Raw genomic sequence first — 21,477 nt, 5'->3', positions numbered from 1 at the left:
TGCTCGGGGTTCCGGGAACGAGAGAGCAAACCGGGAAAGGAGATCAGCTTGATTACCAGAGGCTTCCTCCTTCCACGGAGGTCAAGAAAAGCGCTGGTAAGTGTTTACATTGGATTACCAGCGCTGGATCACCAGCGCTGGATCCTCTACACCCGAGACAAAACGGGAGTACGGCCAGCGCTGCAAACAGGGAGTTGCAGCGCTGGTGATGCCCTGCAGATGTGTACACCTTCAAAGTTGCAGCGCTGTAACTCCCTCACCAGCGCTGCAACTTTCTGATGTAGACAAGCCCTGAGATACTATTTTGCTTGAGTGAGGGTGATAAAACCCAGCCATTAAAGAGTAGTAAGTCACCAGAACCAGATGATATACAGCCAAGGGTATGTCTACATTACAATTAAACACCTGTGGCTGGCCCATGTCAGCTGACATGGGCTTGCAGGGCTCTGGCTACCGGGAGCCATGGGTGTTTAACTGCAGTGTAGATAGACGCCGAGAGATGAGAAGGAATTTAAGAATGAAGAGGCTGAGCTGCTATGAAAAATATGTAACCTCTCATTGAAGTCAGCTACTATACCAGAGGACTAGAGGGTAGCAAAGGTATCTGTCTAGCTTTAAAATAGTTGCTAAGGGGTAATCTCAGACATTACAGCCCAGCAAGTCTTACTTCAGTACCAGGAAAATTGGATGAATAATTAAAAAAAACAATTCTAGAATACTTAGATGAATGTGATATGACAGCAGCAAACTAGCACAGTTTCGGTAAAGGCAAATCATGCTCTATTAAACTACTAGAATTCTCTGAGTAGCAGCAACAGATAAAGGATGAGAGAGAACTAGCTGGCAAATTACACGGACTTTCAAAATGCCTTTGAAAAAGAACCTTCACAAGAGTTTATTACGGAAATTAAGTAGTCATGGAATGAAAAGTTAAGTATTTTAGAAACTAAGGACATAAAACGAAGACCGGAAGTAAATGATCAGATGAAAAATAATCATGCAAAGATAATATGGGCAAAATTCTTTTCTCAGATCCACACTGCAGACCTACACTCCTATATTTTGCTCACCTAGTTGGTGGTTTGCACATGTATGGAAATCAAGATACTGAAGTAGAGACTGGTTGTGTGGATATGAGAAGAGAATTTCACCTCTGAAGACACTGTAATTTCTCTGAGCCCTTTACCCTGAAATACATTTGGTATTCTTGGTCTTCCTTTTAACATCAGACCTATGGCATTAACAAGCAGGATTAACAACACTGGTTAACATTACTAAGCAAGCACACAAACATGACAACTAATACAAAAAATATAGCATGTAAAAGGGGAAGACGGACTAGTACAGCCTATTGGTGGTAGTCTACCAGTTCCCCATGCCTGCATCACTACCTATGGTGGGAGAAGTGACCTATGGACTCCAAAAGCGGCTTTATTTAGTCCTCTTTGTATAAAGGATGCTGGGTATGAAATGAGGGCTCCCAGAAGGAAGATAAAAGCAAAAATCCATAAAGCTCTGCAGGAATGTAATGGTGGTGTTGGTGGCCTGTGAGATACAAGAGGTCAGACCAGATGGTCTGGTGATCCCTACTGACCTTAAACTCTGTGACTTCAGAAAGACCTCCCATAAGTCACAATAAAAAATAAATACTTACAATTTTTTTTTATATTCTTAGTGTTAAATAACTCCGCATTCTATATATAAAGTATGTCATTAAAAACTCAAGATATGGATTTGCTAATCTTTAGTTTTCTTTTTACTATAAACGCTTTATGTAGTCATGTACAGATCACATATGGAATTGTATATCCCAGCACAGTGTACTTAATTTTTTATCTAAGATAAGTATAAGTGTAAGTATTAGTATATTTGCAGTTAGAATTGACTGTAATAAATCATTTTCAACTTTGAAAATTGTATGATATTAGATAATGAAGTACAAAAATAGAGGGCCAGATTTTCAAAAAAGCATCCATTTAGGTATCTAAATGAAGTAGCTAGATTTCCAAATAACTGAAGAACCCATTGTCCACATATCAAATGGGAGATGCTTCGCAGTGAGTCCTTTTGAAAAATCTGATCATTTACTTTAGGAACTTAAATGGGAGCTGAGCACTTTGTCCAGAACGATGTTTATATATCCCTCCTCAAAAAAAGCAATCTACATCTACTAGGTGTCTGAAGGGCAAAAGATAAAAGAAATCATCCTATAGAACAGAAACTGGAGAAAAAAGAGTGATAGGAATATAGTACCTTAGGCATGCCATCACTCTCCCCCATAAGGTAGTCTATCAGCTGATTGGTTAGTGCTTCATCTTTTGCCTGTCCCACCTATTAAAGACAGAGGAAAAATGTCAACATGTGCCTGAAATATGGGGAAAAAGAATTAGATTTCTCCATAGAAAACCTTTGAACTTAGATATATTTAAAACATGTTTTTACTGGTGTTATGTACTCAAAATGCAGTAAAGGAGGTATCTGTTTGGTTGATCAGCTTCTCTTTGCAGTCCATGTTGAAAATATAACACACTATGGCAAGGATGTCATAAACTACTACCTATTTAACGGGTTTTTAAATTGCATCCATTAAATATTAACAAGATCTAGATTTGGAATTACAGACACATATGTTATTTACATTTCCTTTTTTCAGCATCAGTGCTAAGAAAATTATTTGGGATGGCATCAGGAACTTTTTACCTTAGCCCTTGCTTTTACTCTTGCAGATTCCTCCTTAAATCTATAAGCTATTCAAATTCTGCTAAACACTAGGACGACATCATTACAGTAGAGACACAGATTACTTGAAAAGCAGGCTGAATATTCAATTTCTTAGGTTTATCAATGTTTCTTACTGTTTCAATAGCCATTTCTAGAGCCATGTTATCTTCTGTGGCTGGACTTTTTAGAAAGTGTTTTAGTGCCTGAAACAAAAATAGAAATACAGGGGTATAACAGATAAATGATATGGTATTTTCTTTATAAAAGTTTTTTTCCTATTTTTGAAAAATTATATTTTAATTCATCTAGTTCTGCAGCATCCGGGAAAGAAGGAGAAACAACCTTTGATTACATTAAAATTACGTGATCCCTAAGCACACGTTGAGAGCATTTGTGTTGTTTCATATGAATCTGAAGTCAATTGAGTCACAAAGTAGTGAAAATGACCAATACGGATGACCACACCAGGACCATGGCGGTACACAAGCATCAGCTGCTATCCCAAAAACTGCTGTAGGAAAAAATATACTGATGAAGTCTTTCTGAAGGGCTTGCTGGACAATTACAATCCAGCACATCACCCATACCCACCTTGGTGCCTCATCAGAACAGCAGGAGCATTCATAGTCTAGTCCTGGCACATTTCTTATCAGCACTGACAGCCAGCAATCAGAGGAGATCTGCTCTATTGGGGCATTACAGAGCACTGCAACCAAGGGTTAATGGGGCACTGACTCACTGGGAGGAGCAGGTCACCTACAATGGTCCCATCCCCAGCCGTTGGTAATTTTCAAAAATTCATAACCTTGCTGTTTTCTCTCAGGACATAAACATTCTGCTTAATATGCAGCAGCTGACACACTCAACTTGTAACCAGTCTATAAGAAAAATGCTAATTTGCATACTCGTTCCTTTAAAAATTGTGTTTCAATAAGCTACAGTATTTAATCAATTAATGAGTTTTTTCTACATCTGAACATTCAGACAACCAAATTAACAGTAACTAAACTAACTACCGTATATACTCGTCCAAATTTTTTTTAAGTAAAAAAGGGAAGCACCAGAGAGGGGGTCGGCTTATGAACGGGTATAGAGAGGGAGAGTTGGAACACAACCCCTCCCCACAACAGAGGGAGCAAAGAGAGGCAGCAGAGCCAGAAGGGAAGAGGTGGGGCCAGAGTCTTTCCGCTTCTGGCCACACTGCTCTCCCCTCAGCCTCCGAAGCAGCTGCAACTCCCGGGTTGGCAGGCCGCAGCTGTGTCGCTTGGCCCTGCCCCACAGATCAGGCTGAGGCTGCACCGCCTGGCCCTCTGGAGCACACTGTGGCCATGTCACCCGGCCCAGCCCGCTGGAACATGCTGCAGCCTGGTCTGGTCCACTGGAGCAGGCTGCAGATGCGCTGCCCAGCCAGCTAGAGCAGCTCCAGCCAGGACAGAGACATCCTCCCTTGGCCCTCCCCAGATAAGGTGGGAAGGGATGGGATGGGGAGAGTATGAGGTCCAAGGCTAGGGGTAGGGTCATATGGTGGGTGGTCACAGGGGTTACTCCCCTGACCCCTAGCTTCTCCGCCCATAAAGCATTTCCCCACCAGTTGCTGTCCTGGCCCATCAGGGTAAGCAGTTTGTGCACTGGGACACTTTGTTTACTTAGGTTTACCTCTGTGCCTGTGGACACTCGAGGTAAACAAACCATCTCTGCCCACCAGTGGCTTATCCTTATGGCCCGGGAGCCAAAGTGTGCTTACTCCTCAATTATAGGGTTGGCTTATAAATGGGTCATAAAAATTTTCCACTTTTACTTATCCATCTAAGGGCGTCGGCTTATAAACGAACCGGCTTATGTTCAAGTATATACGATATGTTCATGTATCACTTAGAGATATATTAGATCTACGATCCATATGAAGCTTCTACTGGTGTCAATAAGAATTATGTGCATGGCTGAATAACATAATATATAGCACTCACCCTTTATTCATTTTCTATTTAATAGAAGAAATAATTTCCTCTAAGTTTTGTTGTAGGTAGGACAGTAATATATTTTCTTCTGATTGCATCAATGTGAAATACGAAGAAGCAGATAAAAAGCCTATTTTTTCTGATCTGTAGGAAGTGTAACAATCCTGGAATCCAGTGTTTTGCACAACCAGTGCTATGCACATTTAAATACTGTTGCTGTTTTATCTCTGAATACTAACCCGGGCATATTGACCGCACAGCAAAAAGAACTTGCCCGCCTGAAAATGTTTTTTTTCTCCTTCAAAGTATAGTGCAATACTCTGATAGTCTTCACTGGTAGTATTCTCAGAACCTGCAACACAGACACTAACGTGAGCAAAATTCTTCTCATGAAACAAAGGTTTATAGATCCTGTCAAAGAGGCAAACCATATATTTCACATTTTTGGCTTTTGGTTTTCAAACAAAATAGGAGCCAGTTGGATTTATAACTTCTGTTTTGCACAGTTTATACCTACTTAATGTGCCACATTTGATCTTTGGTAAAGGACTAATGGCTAAGGGTACCTTTAGTAAAAGTCACAGACAGGTCAATCACAGACTGTGACTTGTCTATGACTTTTACTAAAAATACCTGTGACTAAAACTTGTGGGGCGGGGAGAGGGGAAGGGTTCCTGGGGGCACCGCAGGTGCAGGGGGAGGGCAGCCCAGGTGCTGGCAGGGGTGTGCGGTGGCATGTGGCCCAGGACCCCTGCTGGTGTGGGGTGCAGGCAGCAGCGCATGACCCAGAACCTCTGCTGGTGCTGGGGGTGCATTGGCAGGACCAGCAGACTCCTGACCTGGCTCTGTGCCCCCGCACTCCCAGCAGTAGCAGAGTTTGCGTGTAGGAGGGGGCAAGGGCACAGGATGGGGTGAGGCAGGCTCTGGGTAGTGCTTACCTGGGGGGCTCCCTGGAAGCGGCGACATCCTCTCACTCAGCTGGTAGGCGGAGGCATGACCAGGCAGCTCTGCATGCTGCCTCTGCCTAGCACGCTGGCTTCACAGCTCTCACTGGCTGGGAACCGTGGCCACTGGAAACTGCGGGGGCGGTGCCTGCAGGCGGAGGCAGGATGTAGAGCTGCCTGGCCACATCTCCACAAAGCAGCTGAGGGAGAGGGATATCGCTTCTTCTGGGGAGCCCCCACATAAGTGCTGCCCAGAGCCCACCTCAACCCATCCCGTGCCCCAACCCAGTGCCCCCTCCCACACCCAAACTCTGCTGCTCAGGGAGGAGGCAGTGTCCTGAGACTGCTCCAGCAGTGGCTTGTGCGCCTGGGGCAGGGGCTGCCTGAGCTGCCCCTTAGCCAGGTACACCAGCTGCTGCAGAAGTCACGGAATCCATAACAAACTTGCAGCCTTACTAAGGACTTACTGGAGCAGTTTTTTAATTTAGGTTTTACACACCATAATGTAATTACCCTTGTCATTTATTAGCATGGTCAAATGGCTTAACTGTGAACTGGTTCAGCGAGTTTTCCATTGCCTCCTACTATTAATAAGGCAGAAAACTGAATTCTGTAGGTGACCATGGATCAAAGAGATGTGAAATTTCACACAGCTGCACATTATCGTTACAGACTTCTCTATGCTTTTCTTCACAAATAGGCCATAAATTGCTAAAGAATTCCAAATAAAATTATTAAAATAGAATTCTCACCAATGATGTCAGCATAAATCTCCATCTTATTGTGCTGTTGGGCCAGTGTGAAAGCTTCATTATTACACTTAGACATAACCAGAAACTGGATGGCAGAACCATAGTCACCCAACTGCAGAAAGAATCTGATCAGAATAAACACATTAATACTTTTGTTAAACAACATAACACACACACTCCAAATGTTTTCCAAAGAAAATCTCTTTTGTGCAATGAGTGTGGCAACTGAGGGACCATGAAATCATTCTTCTAAATCTTCTAGTGTGCTGCTATTAGCATATGCTCGTACCTTCCGATAAACTAATTTCTAGTAATAATTATGGATGAGAAGGCTTTTCTATTTGAAGCTTGCTTGTTTATAGTTTTCTAAAAGATTCTATCATTTGGGATCAAATTTTGTATGTTTATTGACAGTCCAAAAGTGAACTTTTTTTGGTGAAACTGATAAATTATGATTTGGCCAATTTTGAGACATTCAAATGCAAAAAGTGTTCTTCAGATGCCTTTTTCTAATGATATTTTCATATACTGTACTCTTTTTTCCATTTAAAATTTGACACTAGTTCTCAGTGAGGACTACTGCCTTTGAAATATGCTTTAAAAATAATAAAGCTGAAGTTCTGATTGTTTTGCATCATCTGTCCAATTATGTTCATTATGTATTCTTAATAGTGTGTGATGTTCGTGATATGCACCCAGGCAACCATACATGGCACTTTGAACTGAATGGATATTTACTGCTTTTGTTTGTTTGTGTGACTGTATGCAAGAGTGAGAACATTCAAAATTATGCACTCAGAGTGAAATTCACTGCCCTTGTGTAGAAACCTGAGAATGCAGGGAGGATGTCGTGATTAAATACAGTCACATACCCTCTGCCCCCCACAAGGTCAGTGTGCAGGGCTCCAGTAGCAGCCACAACCCCAATGCAATGGTTCTACAGGATGCTGGGACCACTGGATCTGCATAAACACAAACTGGAAGTGGTCCCCACTGACTTCCTTTGTCCCTGATGGCACCTTCCACATATGTCCTGCAATGACTAGTACAGTGACTAGCTCCATGGCATGCAATAAATAGGCAGCTTGTTTGGCTACCCAGCTGACTAACCTTGTACAGTCCCCTGGAGTTTACATGGTGTAAAGAGACTTGCACTGGTCCTCAACACCATGAGTGAATATCACCCTTGGTCTCCAAATTTAAAGTTTAACTGTCTAGCACCAGCTTTGGCCCTACATAAAGCTACAGATGTGCCAACATGAGCATTCTAGAGGCTTAAAAAAAAAAAAAAAAAAAAAAAGGGCCCCAGCATGTGATTAATCCTTTCAGTGCTCAACTCAGAGATTATGAAGTGTTGCACTATACAAAAAAACAGAGATTCAGATTTATTAAAATAACTTAAGAGGTGCCCCTTCTATGGTCTGGGTGTCCACTCCATAAATTCAAACACTCGATACAAAATAAAATAAAAAAAGAATATCCCTCCCAGACACCAGGTAATGAGGAAAACAGAATATAATATAAATAAAATAGCTAAAGGGACTATGCTTTACATGGTTACAAGCTAGAAGACATGAATCAAGCAAAAGAATCTGTTGGTAAGAATGGACAAAAACTTAAGACTTCTCCAGTAAGAAAAGCAAACAGAAGACTGGAATGTATCAACAAATCAATAAAGATATCCAAAAAACTGAACAGCCCTTTGTAAAAGTGAAACCTCTCTGTGGATGGACTAAAGGGATTACTACAGGGGTGGGCAAACTCCGGCCCACGGGCCGGATACAGCCCGTCAGAGCTTTGGATCTGGCTTGCAGGATTGCCAGCCCCGTGGCGCTGTGGGTCCTGTGGCGCTCTGGGAAGTGACCAGCACCATGTCCCTTCGGCCTCTGGGGAAGATGGGGAGCCCGGGAATGAGGAACCATGGCCAATGGGAGCTTCAGGAGAGGTACCTGCAGGCGAGGGCAACACATTGAGCCCTGTGCCCCCCACCCGGGGACGTGGCGCTGGCCACTTCCAGGAGCGGCATGGCGTGGCATGGGGCCAGGGCAGGCAGGCAGGCAGCCTGTTTTAGCCCCACGGTCACACCGGAGCCCCTCCAGGTAAGCGGCGCTGGGCCGGAGCCCACATCCTAAACCCCTCCTGCACCCCACACCCCAACCCCCCGCCCTGAGCCCCTGCCACACCCCGCACCCCTCCTGCACCCCGCACTCCTGCCCTGAGCCCCCATCTGCACCCCAACCCTCTGGCTTGAGCCCCTGCTGCATGCCTTCTGCACCCCAACCCCCTGCCCGGAGCCCCCTGCTGCACCCTGCACTCTCTCCCACACACACCCACACCCCAACCCCCTGCCCCAGCCCTACATTCATGGCCCTGCATGCAATTTCCCCACCCAGGTGTGGCCCTTAGGCCAAAAAGTTTGCCCACCCCGGTTTACTATTTACATCTCATTTTTGAATCACTTCTAGTGTACTGAGCATAATTCTAGAACTTGGCAACAAATATAGAAGAGGACAAGAAAGACGATCGCATGAGAGGTTATAAAGAAATAAAGTTAGGAAAGTTATGTTTGTAAATCTATCTAATGTAGCTACAGTACTGCATTACCTGGCTACCATCTTGGCTCCATCGAGAGACTGTGTTTCCCTGACAATACTAACAGCTTTTTCAGGATTGTTAAGATGATCCAAATATAGCCGGATTACACTGTCCCATTGTTTGGCATTCTCGTAAGCCACAACTGCTTCCTTATATCTGCAAAATAACGATGCCCACGTTTTACATTCAAGCTTTCTTGGCTTTGTTAAGAATTCTTCACAATATTCTATGCAAGGGACTCATGACATTTTACACCTGAGAAGTTACGCTTTGAAACCAAGTTGTTGTTTGTTTACCCATTTTGTTTAGTAGATGTACACCTCTTTTGAACTCTTCTTCTATTGGGATGGATAACGGCAGTAGGAAGACAGACAACACTTCATACAATACCATCTTTTGACTCGTCTTAGAAGACAAGCAGCATTAACAGTCTACATACTTTATGAGAGTATCTCCACAGTCATCTAAACTGACAAGTTAGCCACGTCAAACTGGTTTTGAATAATAGCTACTATTCAACATTTAACAAGAGGAAAAAACGGTTACTAACTTTTGTTAACTGTTGTTCTTCAAGATGTGTTGCTCATGTCCATTCCATGTTAGGTGTGTGTGCTCGCCACATGCACCAGTGCCAGAAATTTTTCCCTCAGTGGTATCCATAGGGGAGCAGCTCTGGCGCCCTCTGGTGCGGTGCACATATGTGCCAGTGTAAGGGGCACTGCCAGCTCTCTCCCTCCCTCAGTTCCTTCTTGCCGGAACTCCAATAGTGGGGAAGGAGGGCGGGTCATGGAATGGACATGAGCAACGCATCTCAAAGAACAACAGTTAACAAAGGTTAGTAACTGTTTTTTTCTCTTCGTGTGATTGCTCATGTCCTTTCCATGTTAGGTGACTCTCAAGCAGCATCCCCGGAGGTGGGTAGGAGTCCATGGCTGCGTCAATTGCAACATGGCTCTGTCAAAGCCAGCCTCATCTCTAGCCTGCTGGGTGATGGCATAGTGGGTCGTGAAGGTATGCACCGACGACAATGTTGTGGCCCTGTAGGTATCCTGGATAGGGACTTGCACCAGGGAAGGCTGCCAATGATGCCTGAGCTCTGGTCGAAGAAGCCATCACTATCTGCGGAGATACAACTTGTGCCAGTTCATAACAAGTGCAAATGCAGGTGGTAATCCAAGACAAAAGCCTCTGAGAAGATACCAGGAGGCCTTTCATTCTGTAGGCCATTGCAATGAACAATTGAGTCGATTTACGGAAGGACTTAGTACGCTCTAAGGAAAAGGCCAGAACCCACCTGATGTCAAAGGTATGTATACGACTCTCCTTGTTCAACGTGCCAGGCTCCAGGCAAAAAACGGGGAGAAATATGTCCCGGTTAATATGGAAAATTGACACCACCTTCGGCAGGAAAGCTGGGCGGGCATACAACTGAACCTTGTCCTTTTAGTACACTGATGTAAGGGCTTTAACCTCGGAGACCCGCCTCACCGAAGTGATAGTCACACAGAAGGTAACTTTCCATAATAGATATGAAAGAAAGCAGGAGGCGAATAGCTTGAAGGGAGGGCCAGTAAGCCTAGAAAGGTCTAGACTGAGGTCCCACTGGGGTACTGGGTTCCAGACTGGGGGAAAAAGCCTTTCCAGGCCCTTAAGGAACCTGATCATCATCTCATGCGAGAACACTGATCTGCCCTGGAAGGCAAAAATGGCTGCCAGGTGCACCTTGATCAAGGAGAAGGCTAGGCCCTGATGCTTTAAATGAAGCAGGTAGTCTAGAATGGACTGCAAGGACTACTGGATCAGGGAGATCCCTTGCTCCAACACCTAGAAGGAGAAGCGTTTCCATTTTGCCAGGTAAGTTACTCTAGCAGAGGGATTTCCACTTTCCAGCAGCACTCGCTGGACTTGAACAGAGCAGGCCTGTTCCTCTGGGTTCAGCCACGCAGCACGCTGAGAGGTGGAGTGAGGTGAGGTTTGGCTGCGTAACTTCCTGTGATCCTGAGAGAGCAGATCTGGGTGGTTGGGAAGCGTCAATGGGGGCGCTGACACAAAGTCCATGAGCATGCCAAACCAATGCTGGTGGGGCCATGCTGGGGTGATCATGGCAACCCTGGCTTTGACCCTCTTTAGTTTCAGGAGGGTCCTAGGGATAAGAGGGTTTGGCGGGAAGGCTTACATCAGGTTGTCTGCTCAGGACAGGAGAAAAGTCCTTACAGGGAGCAAAACTAGTGGCACTTCCTGTTCCACCTGGTGGCGAACAGGTCCACTTGGAGTGTACACCACCTCTGGAAGATCATTTTGACAATCTCCTTGCGGAGGGACCACTTGTGGTGAGAACAGAACACCCTGCTGAGGCAATTTGCCAGTGTGTTTCGGACACCGAGGAGATCTATCACCTTGATGTGTATGCCGTGCTGGATACAGAACTCCCAGAGCTGGACGGCTTCTTGGCAAAGAGCCAAAAACCTCACTCCTCATTGCCTGTTGACATAGAACATGACGGCTCTATTGTCAGTCAACACCTGAACCACTTGATGGGATAGTCAAGGAAGGACACCTCGCAAGCCAAACAGATGCCTCTGAGCTCCCTGACATTTGTGCGTGTAGTGTGAGCTCCTCCCAGGACCACAACCCCTGGATTTTCAGTGATCCAAGGTGGGTCCCCCAGCTAGGTCGGACATGTCCGACACTAGCATCTTTGTGGGTTTTGGGGTTGTAGAGGGTGTTCCTTCAGAAATGTTTACTGGGTTTGATCACCATTTCAGAGTTGTAAGCACTTGCAGAAGAATTGTGAGGACTCTGTCCAGGTGGTGCCTGTCCGGAACATAAACTGACAAGTGAGAGGCAGGGCCCAATTGTTGGCCTTGGTGATGCTTATAGTCCCTGCTCTTCTTGTGGTAGGGCTCTGGTCTGGCTTGACCATTTGGTCTATGGGGTTGCTGCAGTTTGAACTTCTTTCTAGGGCGGCTGGTGTATATAGGCCTAGGGAACGTAGGGTAGCCCTAGAATCCTTAAGCCCATGCAACCTCGTGTCTGTCTGTTCTGTGAACAGGGCCAACCCATCAAAAGGGAGGTCCTAGATCAAGTTCTGAGCCTCTGTCAATAGCCCAGAGGACATCAGCCACGATGCTCATGTCACGGACACAGTTGTTGCTATGGGTCTCACAGCTGAGTCCATCACATCCGAGGCAGCCTGAAGGGAGGCCCTTGCTAGTTTTCCTCTCATCTAGGATGGCAAGGAACTCTTGCGTGGACTCCTCCGTAATGAGTCTGCAAACTTCGATATTTACTGCCACACATTGAAATCATACCTCCCGAGAAAGGCCTGATGATTTGCCACACACAATTGGTGGCTGATAGATGAATAAATTTTTCTCCCAAATAAATCAAGCATTTTGTCATCCTTATTTGGGGAGTTGGGCCTGGTTGCCCTTGTCTCTCTCTCTCATTGACCACTGAGACCACTAGAGAGTTCAGAGATGGGTGAGAATACAAGTATTCAAACCCTTTCGTGCAGAGGTAATATTTTTCTCCACCTGCTTGGAAATGGGCAGGAGAGAGGATGGGGTTTGCCACAAAATTTTTATCAGCTTCACCACCCCTTCATGAATGGGGAGTAACCAACCTGGATGGGGCTACTGCAGCCAAGATGTCAAACAAGGAGTCCGAGGGTTCCACCAACTCCTCTGTCTCCAACTCCAGGTTCGCTACCACCCTCTTCAGCAGCTCCTGGTATGCCTTGGCATCGTCCTGTGGCACTGTCTGGGATGGTCCCACCACTGCTTTGTCGGGCAAGGATGACAAGGAGGCGAGGATGGGAGGAGGGGTTGGCTCTGCATCCTCCGCTTAGGTGGCGTCCACCAAGGCTGAGGGGGGTTCCTGAGGCACCCTGTTTAGACCCCACTGACCTCCTCTCTGATACAGGGCACTGCATGATGGTCTCTGGTGCCTGGGGAAACCTCCATTGATTCCAAAACTGGCAAGGGGCAGGCCATTGGCCATGCACCAGGCAGTGGCCCTGGGGGAGCGCCCCCCCACACCCGATTTGGTTGGGTGTGCTTGGCCCAAGACACCAGTTACCTCCTCCAAGCTCGAGGGGGAAAGGTCTTGCCTTGGAGACCACTGCGGTGCTGATGCGGTCTCTTAAGTCCTCTTCCTGCCTGCTATCCTGATGTCTGCAGCAGGGGGACAGGTACAAGAAAGCCGAGCCCTGAAGCCGTCTGCCACGGATTGGTGACGGAGCTCGGCGGATCAGTGACTGTGACCAGGTAGTTGACACCTAGTGCTCTGAGATTAGTGCTGTGAGTCTGGCGACTGGAAATGGAATGGAGGGGAGCACTGCCTCGACCCAGACAATCGGTGCTGACTTCATCAGGGCCCCGATGGAGTCCCTCATCCTGGGGAGTGACATCTCCTGTCCAGAGACGAGAGTCATTCTGGGGACCGTTGGCACGAAGAGGCCGTGTTGGCCATCAGGAGAGCGGTGCCATCCCACAGGGAACAGGTGCTGAGAGTCCCGTGAATGGTGCTAGGAACTTTGGTCGGTCTGGGCAGGTCGGAAGCACATCCCTGGGGATTGTCACTTTGACGTCAACTGCTGCGGTGCCAGGGAGTGATGCCGCACAGATGGAGATCATGGAATGGATCCCAGTGCTGGCTTCCCCCTGGAGATGACCATCTCTTGGCGGGGTGTCGGGGGCACTGGTATGAACGGGACTTCGAGGTGCTGGGGCCTCTGCCACTACTTGGGGTGGCCAGTGCATTCCTAGGAAGGCTGGCTGGCCTAGCTGGCGATACAGGTGCCTGGCTTTCTGCCCCACAAGGGTCTATACTCTTCCCCAGACTTTCCTTTTCCCACACGGGATGTCAGAAAATGTCCTCTCCCCGGGTGCTCCCTCTGCTTCTAAGCCAGTACTGGGACAGTGACCAGCACTGGAAGGCCAGTCCCAAAGGTGCACTTTGCACTGATGCTGCTGAACTTGGTGCCAAGTCCAATTTTGGCAGCTTGGAGACCATTGCAAGGGCCAAAACACTTATCACTAATGTGGGCTTCTCCCAAACACTTTAAGCAACTTTGGTGAGGGTCGCTGATCAGCATAGGCTTTCTACAGCGATCTAGAGGAAAGCTGCAGACAAACTGGAGCAGAGCAGTTCCAACGCACCTTCACTGGTGGCAAGAAGGAACTGAGGGTGGGGGGAAGTGTGCAGCGCCTCTTATACCGCCGCCATAGAGGCGCCACTCCAGGAGTCACTGGGGCGCTCCCCTACGGGTACTGCTAGGGAAAAACTTCCAGCACTGGTGCACTTGGCGAGCATGCCACATATTGTGGAATACACATGAGCAATCACTCAAAAAAGAACTCCCATTCTCTTCTCTTCCCCTAGTTCAGGGGTAGGCAATCTATGGCACGTGTGCCAAAGGCGGCACACGAGCGGATTTTCAGTGGCCCTAACACTGCCCGGGGCCTGGCCACTGGTCCGGGGGGCTCTGCATTTTAATTTAATTTTAAATTAAGCTTCTTAAACATTTTAAAAACCTTATTTACTTTACCTACAATAGTTTAGTTATATATTATAGACTTACAGAAAGAGACCTTCTAAAAACGTTAAAATGTATTACTGGCACGCGACACTTTAAATCAGAGTGAATAACTGAAGACTTGGCACACCCCTTCTGAAAGGTTGCCGACCCCTGCCCTAGTCAAACAAGTTACAATAGGACCTTCCTCATTCACACACTGTATTACTGGCATAAAAATAGTGGCCTCTGCTCACATCACAGCAAATATTTAGCGGAAGAGCACTGCAGTGACTCCTCATAATACTAAGCCTTGGTTATTTTCACAAAATATTCTACAGTATATTTATTTGTATATTACAATTAGCAAAAACTTTATTTTTTGTGATTATGTATCCCTGCTTTTGTAAAAGCAGCAAAGAGTCCTGTGGCACCTTGCAGACTAACAGATGTTTTGGAGCATGAGCTTTCGTGGGTGAATACCCATTTCGTCAGATGCACGAAGTGTTTGCTTATCTAAACATTAATCAATAATTAGCAAAGACTGTCCCTGTCTCTAGTGTAAATGAGGTGCATTGTATTAATTTAGATGGGAATAAATAAGATGAAATAGTACAAGAAAGGTATTAACAGGACGATGTTACTATCCAACATTAAATAGTGTTAAACAAGATTCAGGTTTGGAATAGAAACCCCAGCCTGCTTAGTACCATGGCAACTATAAAATTGAAGTCTTATAACCTTTTATTAAAGATACAGAAAACAAAAGATAACAGTTAAAGCATTTAAAACATAAAGTATTAAGTAAGGGTATGTCTACACTAAAGGATTATTCCAATTTTACATAAACTGGTTTTGTAAAACAGATTGTATAGAGTTGAGTGCACGTGACCACACAAAGCACAATAATTCGGCGGTGTGCGTTCATGTACCAAGGCTAGTGTCGATTTCTGGAGCGTTGCACTGTGGGTGCTATCCCGTAGCTATCCCATAGTTCCCGCAGTCTTCTCCGCCCATTGGAATTTTGGGTTGAGATCCCATTGCATGATGGTGCAAAAACTGTGTCGCGGGTGATTCTGGGTACATGTCGTCACTCATTCGTTCCTCCGTGAAAGCAATGGCAGACAATCATTTTGTGCCCTTTTTCCCTGGATTGCCCTGGCATGGCAACCATGGATAGCATGGCAACCATGGAGCCCATTTTGCCTTTTGTCACTGTCACCAATGTGTACTGGATGCCGCTGACAGAGGCGGTACTGCAGCGCTACACAGCAGCATTCATTTGCCTCTGCAAGGTAGCAGAGACGGTTATCAGTCGTTCTGTACCGTCTGCCGTGCCAGTGTAAATTGGCGATGAGATGACAGTTATCAGTCATTCTGTACGGTCTGCTGCTGTCATGGGTGCTCCTGGCTGGCCTTTGCTGAGGTTGGCCGGGGACACAAAGACAAAAATGGGAATGACTCCCCAAGTCATTCCCTCTTTTATGTTTTATCTAAAAATAGTCAGTCCTGCCTAGAATATCGGGCAAGTGTACTAGCTGCTCCATGTCAGATCCTGCAGAAATGATGAGCTGCATGCCATTCTAGGGGGTGCCCCTGCAACACCCCACCCATTGCTTCCCTCCTCCCGCAACCCTCCTGGGCTACCGTTGCAGTGTCCCCCCATTTGTGTGATGAAGTAATAAAGAATGCAGGAATAAGAAACACTGACTTGTTAGTGAGATAAAATGAGGGGGAGGGAGCCTCCAGCTGCTATGATAGTCCAGGCAGGACATTAAAGGGTGTGGGGGGGGAGAGGAGCCCAGCGTCCTGCTGCTGTGATAGTCCAGGCAGTACAGAATCTTTTCTTTAGACATGAAAGAGGGGGAAGGGCTGATGGAGCTCAGCCCCCAGTTACTATGATGAAGACAGTTACCAGCCGTTCTGTACCATCTGCCAGGAATGACCGGGAGTCATTCCTATTTTTACCCAGGCGCCCCTGGCCAACCTCACCTGAGGCCAGCCAGGAGCACTCACGGATGATGATGAGGACGGCTATCAGTCATTCTGCACTGTACCGTCTGCCACCAGGGAAGGGAGATGAGAGGATGCTGCTATTCAGTGCCGAAGCACCATGTCTACCAGCAGCATGCGGTAGACATACAGTGACATTGAAAAAAGTCAAGAAACTATTTTTTTCCCCTTTTCTTTCAAGGCGTGGGGGAGGGGGGTAAATTGACAAGATATACCCTGAATCACCCCGGACAAAGTGTTTTAGCCTACAGGCATTGGGAGCTCAGCCAAGAATGCAAATGCTTTTCGGAGACTGCGGGGACTGTGGGATAGCTGGAGTCCTCAGTACCCCGTCCCTCCCTCCATGAGCGTCCATTTGATTCTTTGGCTTTCCGTTACGCTTGTCACGCAGCACTATGCTGTGGACTCTGTCTATTATAGCCTGGAGATTTTTTCCAACGCTTTGGCATTTCGTCTTCTGTAAGGGAGCTCTGATAGGACAGATTTGTCTCCCCATACAGCGATCAGATCCAGTATTTCCTGTAAGGTCCATGCTGGAGCTATTTTTGGATTTGGGACTGCATTGCCACCCGTGCTGATCAGAGCTCCACACTGGGCAAGCAGGAAATGAAATTCAAAACTTTGCGGGGCTTTTCCTGTCTACCTGGCCAGTGCATCTGAGTTCAGATTGCTTTCCAGAGCGGTCACAATGGTGTACTGTGGGATACCGCCTGGAGGTCAATACCGTCGATTTGCGGCCACACTAACCCTAATCTGACATGGCAATATCGATTTCAGCGCTAGTCCTCTTGTCGGGGAGGAGTACAGAAACCGGCTTAAAGAGCCCTTTATATCGATATAGAGGGCCTCGTTGTGTGGACTGGTGCAGGGTTAAATCGGTTTGACGCTGCTAAATTCGGTTTAAACGCGTAGTGTAGACCAGGGCTAAGGCTTTCATTTTAACAACATTCCTTGTTTCCTTTGCCTTTAGCTAGAGAGTTTTTAGAAGGAAAAAACCACTTGTTTGACAGTCTCTTATGTGGTAATAATGTTGGTAATAACTGTCCTTTTGGGGAAATGAAAAGATATTAGTTGAGCTGTTGTGGTTGCTGTTGCTGTTAAAGTCCAATTCTGTTTCCTAGAAGACAACACAAGACACTCACAAGTGGGAAGAGAAAAGAACAGCGAAGATAGAAAATGCAGCTTTTGTGTCTGATGTTGACTCCTACCTGCAACCACACTGCTGCGCGGAGAAGGGATATGGCTCACTGTCTTAATAGTCACTGCGAGATCTGGCAAACTTGTACCAGCATCTTTAGGGCATTGCTTTTTATCACCTCTTTCTGGTCACAGGGTAACAGCAATGTTACAAATACAGTCTTGCCTGGCTAAGCCAGACTCTTATTAAACCGAAGGTAAAAGCAGAGGGACAGGAAAGAGAAGAAATGTGTGTGGGGGAGGGTGGATTTGAAGAAAAAAGATAGTGTGTGTGAGCGCACACATGTGAGAGACAGAGAGAGTCTCACATCGCAGGTAGCATTCTGAATTTAGCTGGAGCTGGTGGAGGTGGTAATGTCATCTGAATCCCTCTCTCTGGCCCAGTCTGGTCAGCATCTTTCTCAGGATCAGGATAAGAAAGCCCCACGATGGCAAGAGACAGCAGCAGCCATGATGGTAAAGCCTGCTGCAGCAGTTGCTGGCAAACAGCTTCTTCCGCCTGAATTTCCCCCAAAAGTTTTCTCTTTTAAGGACTTCAGAAGGGGAGTAATGGGCAGAAAAGCCCATCCTCTCAATATTTTCATCATCAGTTAGCCCTAATTTCCAACACACCAATTTTCTTGTTTACCAGGCATGAGCTTAACACAGTCCTTTTTTTGTCTCTCTTTTCCACCTTTTCACATCAATGTTTATTGATGTTTGATGTTTATTGTTACAGGTTATTGTGACATTTTATGAACTTCACTCGCTTCTTACAGTTGATTTCACAATGAAGGTAAATTTGGAGACCCAGTTATTACAAACAGTGCTACTGTAATTTATTTTAAAAAGTAAAAACTGTTTGTTTCACAGATTGTGATGACTAATCATAGCTTTTTATAAAAACTCAGAAGGAGTCTTTAGAAGAAAAATAAACTTAAGCACATCACCACCACTGAACAAAACTACAGTACTTAACAGCTATAGTGCTACCTTTTTAAAATAGCTTTTTAAAGTTTAACCCAAGGATAATCTATCAGAACTATTTGTTTCCTAATCAGCAACATAATCTTTGTCTAGTTTCAAGATGTTTGCATAACACTTGATTTTTATATTTTTCCACAAATACGTAGTCACTAGATATACTAATTTTTTTATGAATAAAACTGTGAATATTAACATTCTGTAGCTTTAAACCCTTGGCTATTTGATTCTGTAAATTAAACACTACCTGCCATCTGCTTCTTTTGCCTTGGCGTACTGCAGGTGAATCTTTGGAGATGATACACAAGGGAGAAGCTCACCAACCTTTGCCCTAGAAAACAAAGAGAATAAAGTAATCAAATAACAAAGATGATCTTTCTTTTTGATTTGTCTTAACCAAATAAAGTATATGGATATTTATAGAAATACTCGAGAGAGAAGAAAAAGGGACTTACAAAACATGTGCAGTATGAATACCAGCAACATGATCTTATTCTTTAGTAATAATTAAGACAAAAAAATTTAGTATGTAAAGGTGATCTCATTTTCATTTAAACGATCAAGGAAATTAATCACGATATTTTGCATTACAAATATGCTGTCTTCTGCTATATACAAGAGAAGCTTTGAAAGAGCTTCAAAGTTTTCAAAAATATGCACTTGCTACACATCTAAAAACTAGTAATTGGTTACTGTGCATTTTCGGGCCATGCTATGCTGCTCTGACAATGTAAATGGGCCTTATAGAATATCATTTCTTCCTTGTTTTAATTTTGGATGTGATTGTAGGCCCCAATCTTCACAGGTATTTAGGTATTTAGAAATCAGTGGAACTTACATACCTAAATACTTTAGTGGATCTGGTCTGTAGTTTCTATTTGTGAGGAGTGCCAGACAGACCACTCTGGACTCTGCCATACTCTCATTTATTCACATAAAAGGCACAGTACTGATGACAGCAATGCAAGCTTTCCCTGTACTACTCCAATGTGTCTCAATTCTGACCTGGAGGAACCAGCTCATGAGGAAAAGGTACATCTGTCATTCTACCAATTCAATTATTGTTTGCTCTGCAGAGATTGCTAAGAGGAGTCCAATTATGGTGGCAATTCTATTATATAAACACCTGCTCCCTAGGAACTGGACAAGGGCCCAGTTCATTTTGAAAACAACGCTGAACAGCCATATGATGCTAAAACAATGAGGAGTCCTTGTGGCACCTTAGAGACTAACAAATTTATTTGGGCATAAGCTTTTGTGGGCTATAACCCACTTCATCAGATGCCTGGAGCGAAAAATTCAGTAGACACATAAATATATAGCACATGAAAAGATGGGGGTTGCCTTATCAAGTGGGAGGTGTGTGCTAACGAGGCCAATTCAATTAGGGTGGATGTGGCCCATTCCCGAAAGTTGACAAGAAGGTGTGAGTATCAACAGAGGGAAAATTATTTTTGTAGTAACTCAGCCACTCCTAGTCTTCATTCAGGCCTTTATTCAGAACTGGAATTAATATGCAAACTTGACACCATCAAATTAGGCCGAATAAAGACTGAGAGCGACTGAGTCACTACCACATTTTTTTTTCCCCTCTGTTGATACTCACACCTTCTTGTTGACTGCTGGGAATGGGCCACATCCATCCTGATTGAATTGGCTTCGTTAGCACTAGAAGTTTTGATTTACATCAACCTGTGTTTCTGAAGATTCAAAATGTAAATCATACTTGACTTAGTTCCCAGGAAAAGAGTCAGTAGACTGTCATGTGAACTATGTGTCTGATTAATCAAGATGATCAGGGACTTTATTCCTTTTCAAAGGGCACTACAGTATAACCTATTTTTCAAGGAACGTAAATCTGCACTAAAGCTGCACTTACCAATTTTTACAGCGGATATATACTGATGCTGCTTTGTCGTAATATTGCCCCTTTTCATATAGCTGGGCGGCTTCTGAAAATTGCTACAATAATGAAAATTATACAAAATTTTAATTTATTTGTAGACTGTGAATTCATCATGTTATTAATGCTCTCTCTAATACTACGGATACCTTCATACTCTCCAAAATGGCTCCACAGTCTCTCTTTAGTAGCCTGCTAGGATGTTTAATGGCGTGATTAACCCCTCGACGAATGTCTCCCATTCGAATGGACATCTGAGCCACTCCAGCTAGGCAAGCTTCATCATGTTCCTGGTACTGGCAATCAAAAGTAAAGTGATAACTACATTTTCAGTGCAAAAAGTATTGGTTTTACAGAAGCCGTTGCAATCATTGCAACAACAGTGAAATGCATCAACCAGAAACGACCTCACCTCAGGTAAAACTGTTCTTGTCTAAAAAATTTAAACCAGAGTTTGAAAAGGCAACAGTCAGTATTTATGATTAAATAATGGCACCATTAATTGTGGAAAAGCCTATGTTTTCCTTGCTGGCCACATTTAGGTAACTTTCTGGTGAAGTTCCATCTAGTCTTTCACACTACATTCTATTTTTTGAAATAACTGAGTAGGTCAGGCATACAGGACAAAGGTAAGTTTCAAAAAGAGACAAAGAAACAGAACAAAAACACCAAAACACATGTATAGAAAAAGACAGAAGGAGAAATTACTTGCTTCTAATTGGACTTCTCTCTAAGTACTAGTTCCCAATTCACACATTTGGTTTTAAAATATACAAGGAAGCATTTCTATTTCTTGTCTTGAAAAAATCTGACTATTCATTTTTTTTCTTTACTGAACAATTGACTTCACCAAAAGAGCAGAGATCTATATAAGTATCATATATAAATATATTATTATTTTGGCACTGTCCCC

General features: G+C 44.8%; 1 protein-coding gene across 3 annotated transcripts in view; it reads right to left on the bottom strand.

The window, feature by feature from the left end:
• The window catches only part of WDR19 (WD repeat domain 19), a 126,749-nt gene that overhangs the window by 32,393 nt on the left and 72,879 nt on the right, over positions 1-21,477 (bottom strand). For all 3 annotated transcript variants that reach the window (XR_004000798.1, XM_030565629.1, XM_030565628.1), the window contains exons 22-29: positions 20,714-20,860; positions 20,541-20,623; positions 18,909-18,992; positions 8,980-9,126; positions 6,376-6,500; positions 4,919-5,031; positions 2,856-2,924; positions 2,254-2,331 (exon numbers count right to left, since the gene is read on the bottom strand). Coding sequence is in view for 2 of the 3 variants with exons in the window: in XM_030565629.1 (XP_030421489.1) it covers positions 2,254-2,331; positions 2,856-2,924; positions 4,919-5,031; positions 6,376-6,500; positions 8,980-9,126; positions 18,909-18,992; positions 20,541-20,623; positions 20,714-20,860 (846 nt within the window). In the remaining variant the exon portion in view is untranslated. The remainder of the gene's footprint in view (positions 1-2,253; positions 2,332-2,855; positions 2,925-4,918; positions 5,032-6,375; positions 6,501-8,979; positions 9,127-18,908; positions 18,993-20,540; positions 20,624-20,713; positions 20,861-21,477) is intronic.

Source organism: Gopherus evgoodei, chromosome 5, assembly GCF_007399415.2.
Source record: "Gopherus evgoodei ecotype Sinaloan lineage chromosome 5, rGopEvg1_v1.p, whole genome shotgun sequence".
NCBI classification, from domain to species: Eukaryota; Metazoa; Chordata; order Testudines; family Testudinidae; genus Gopherus; species Gopherus evgoodei.
This window is presented reverse-complemented; position numbering and strand designations above follow the sequence as displayed.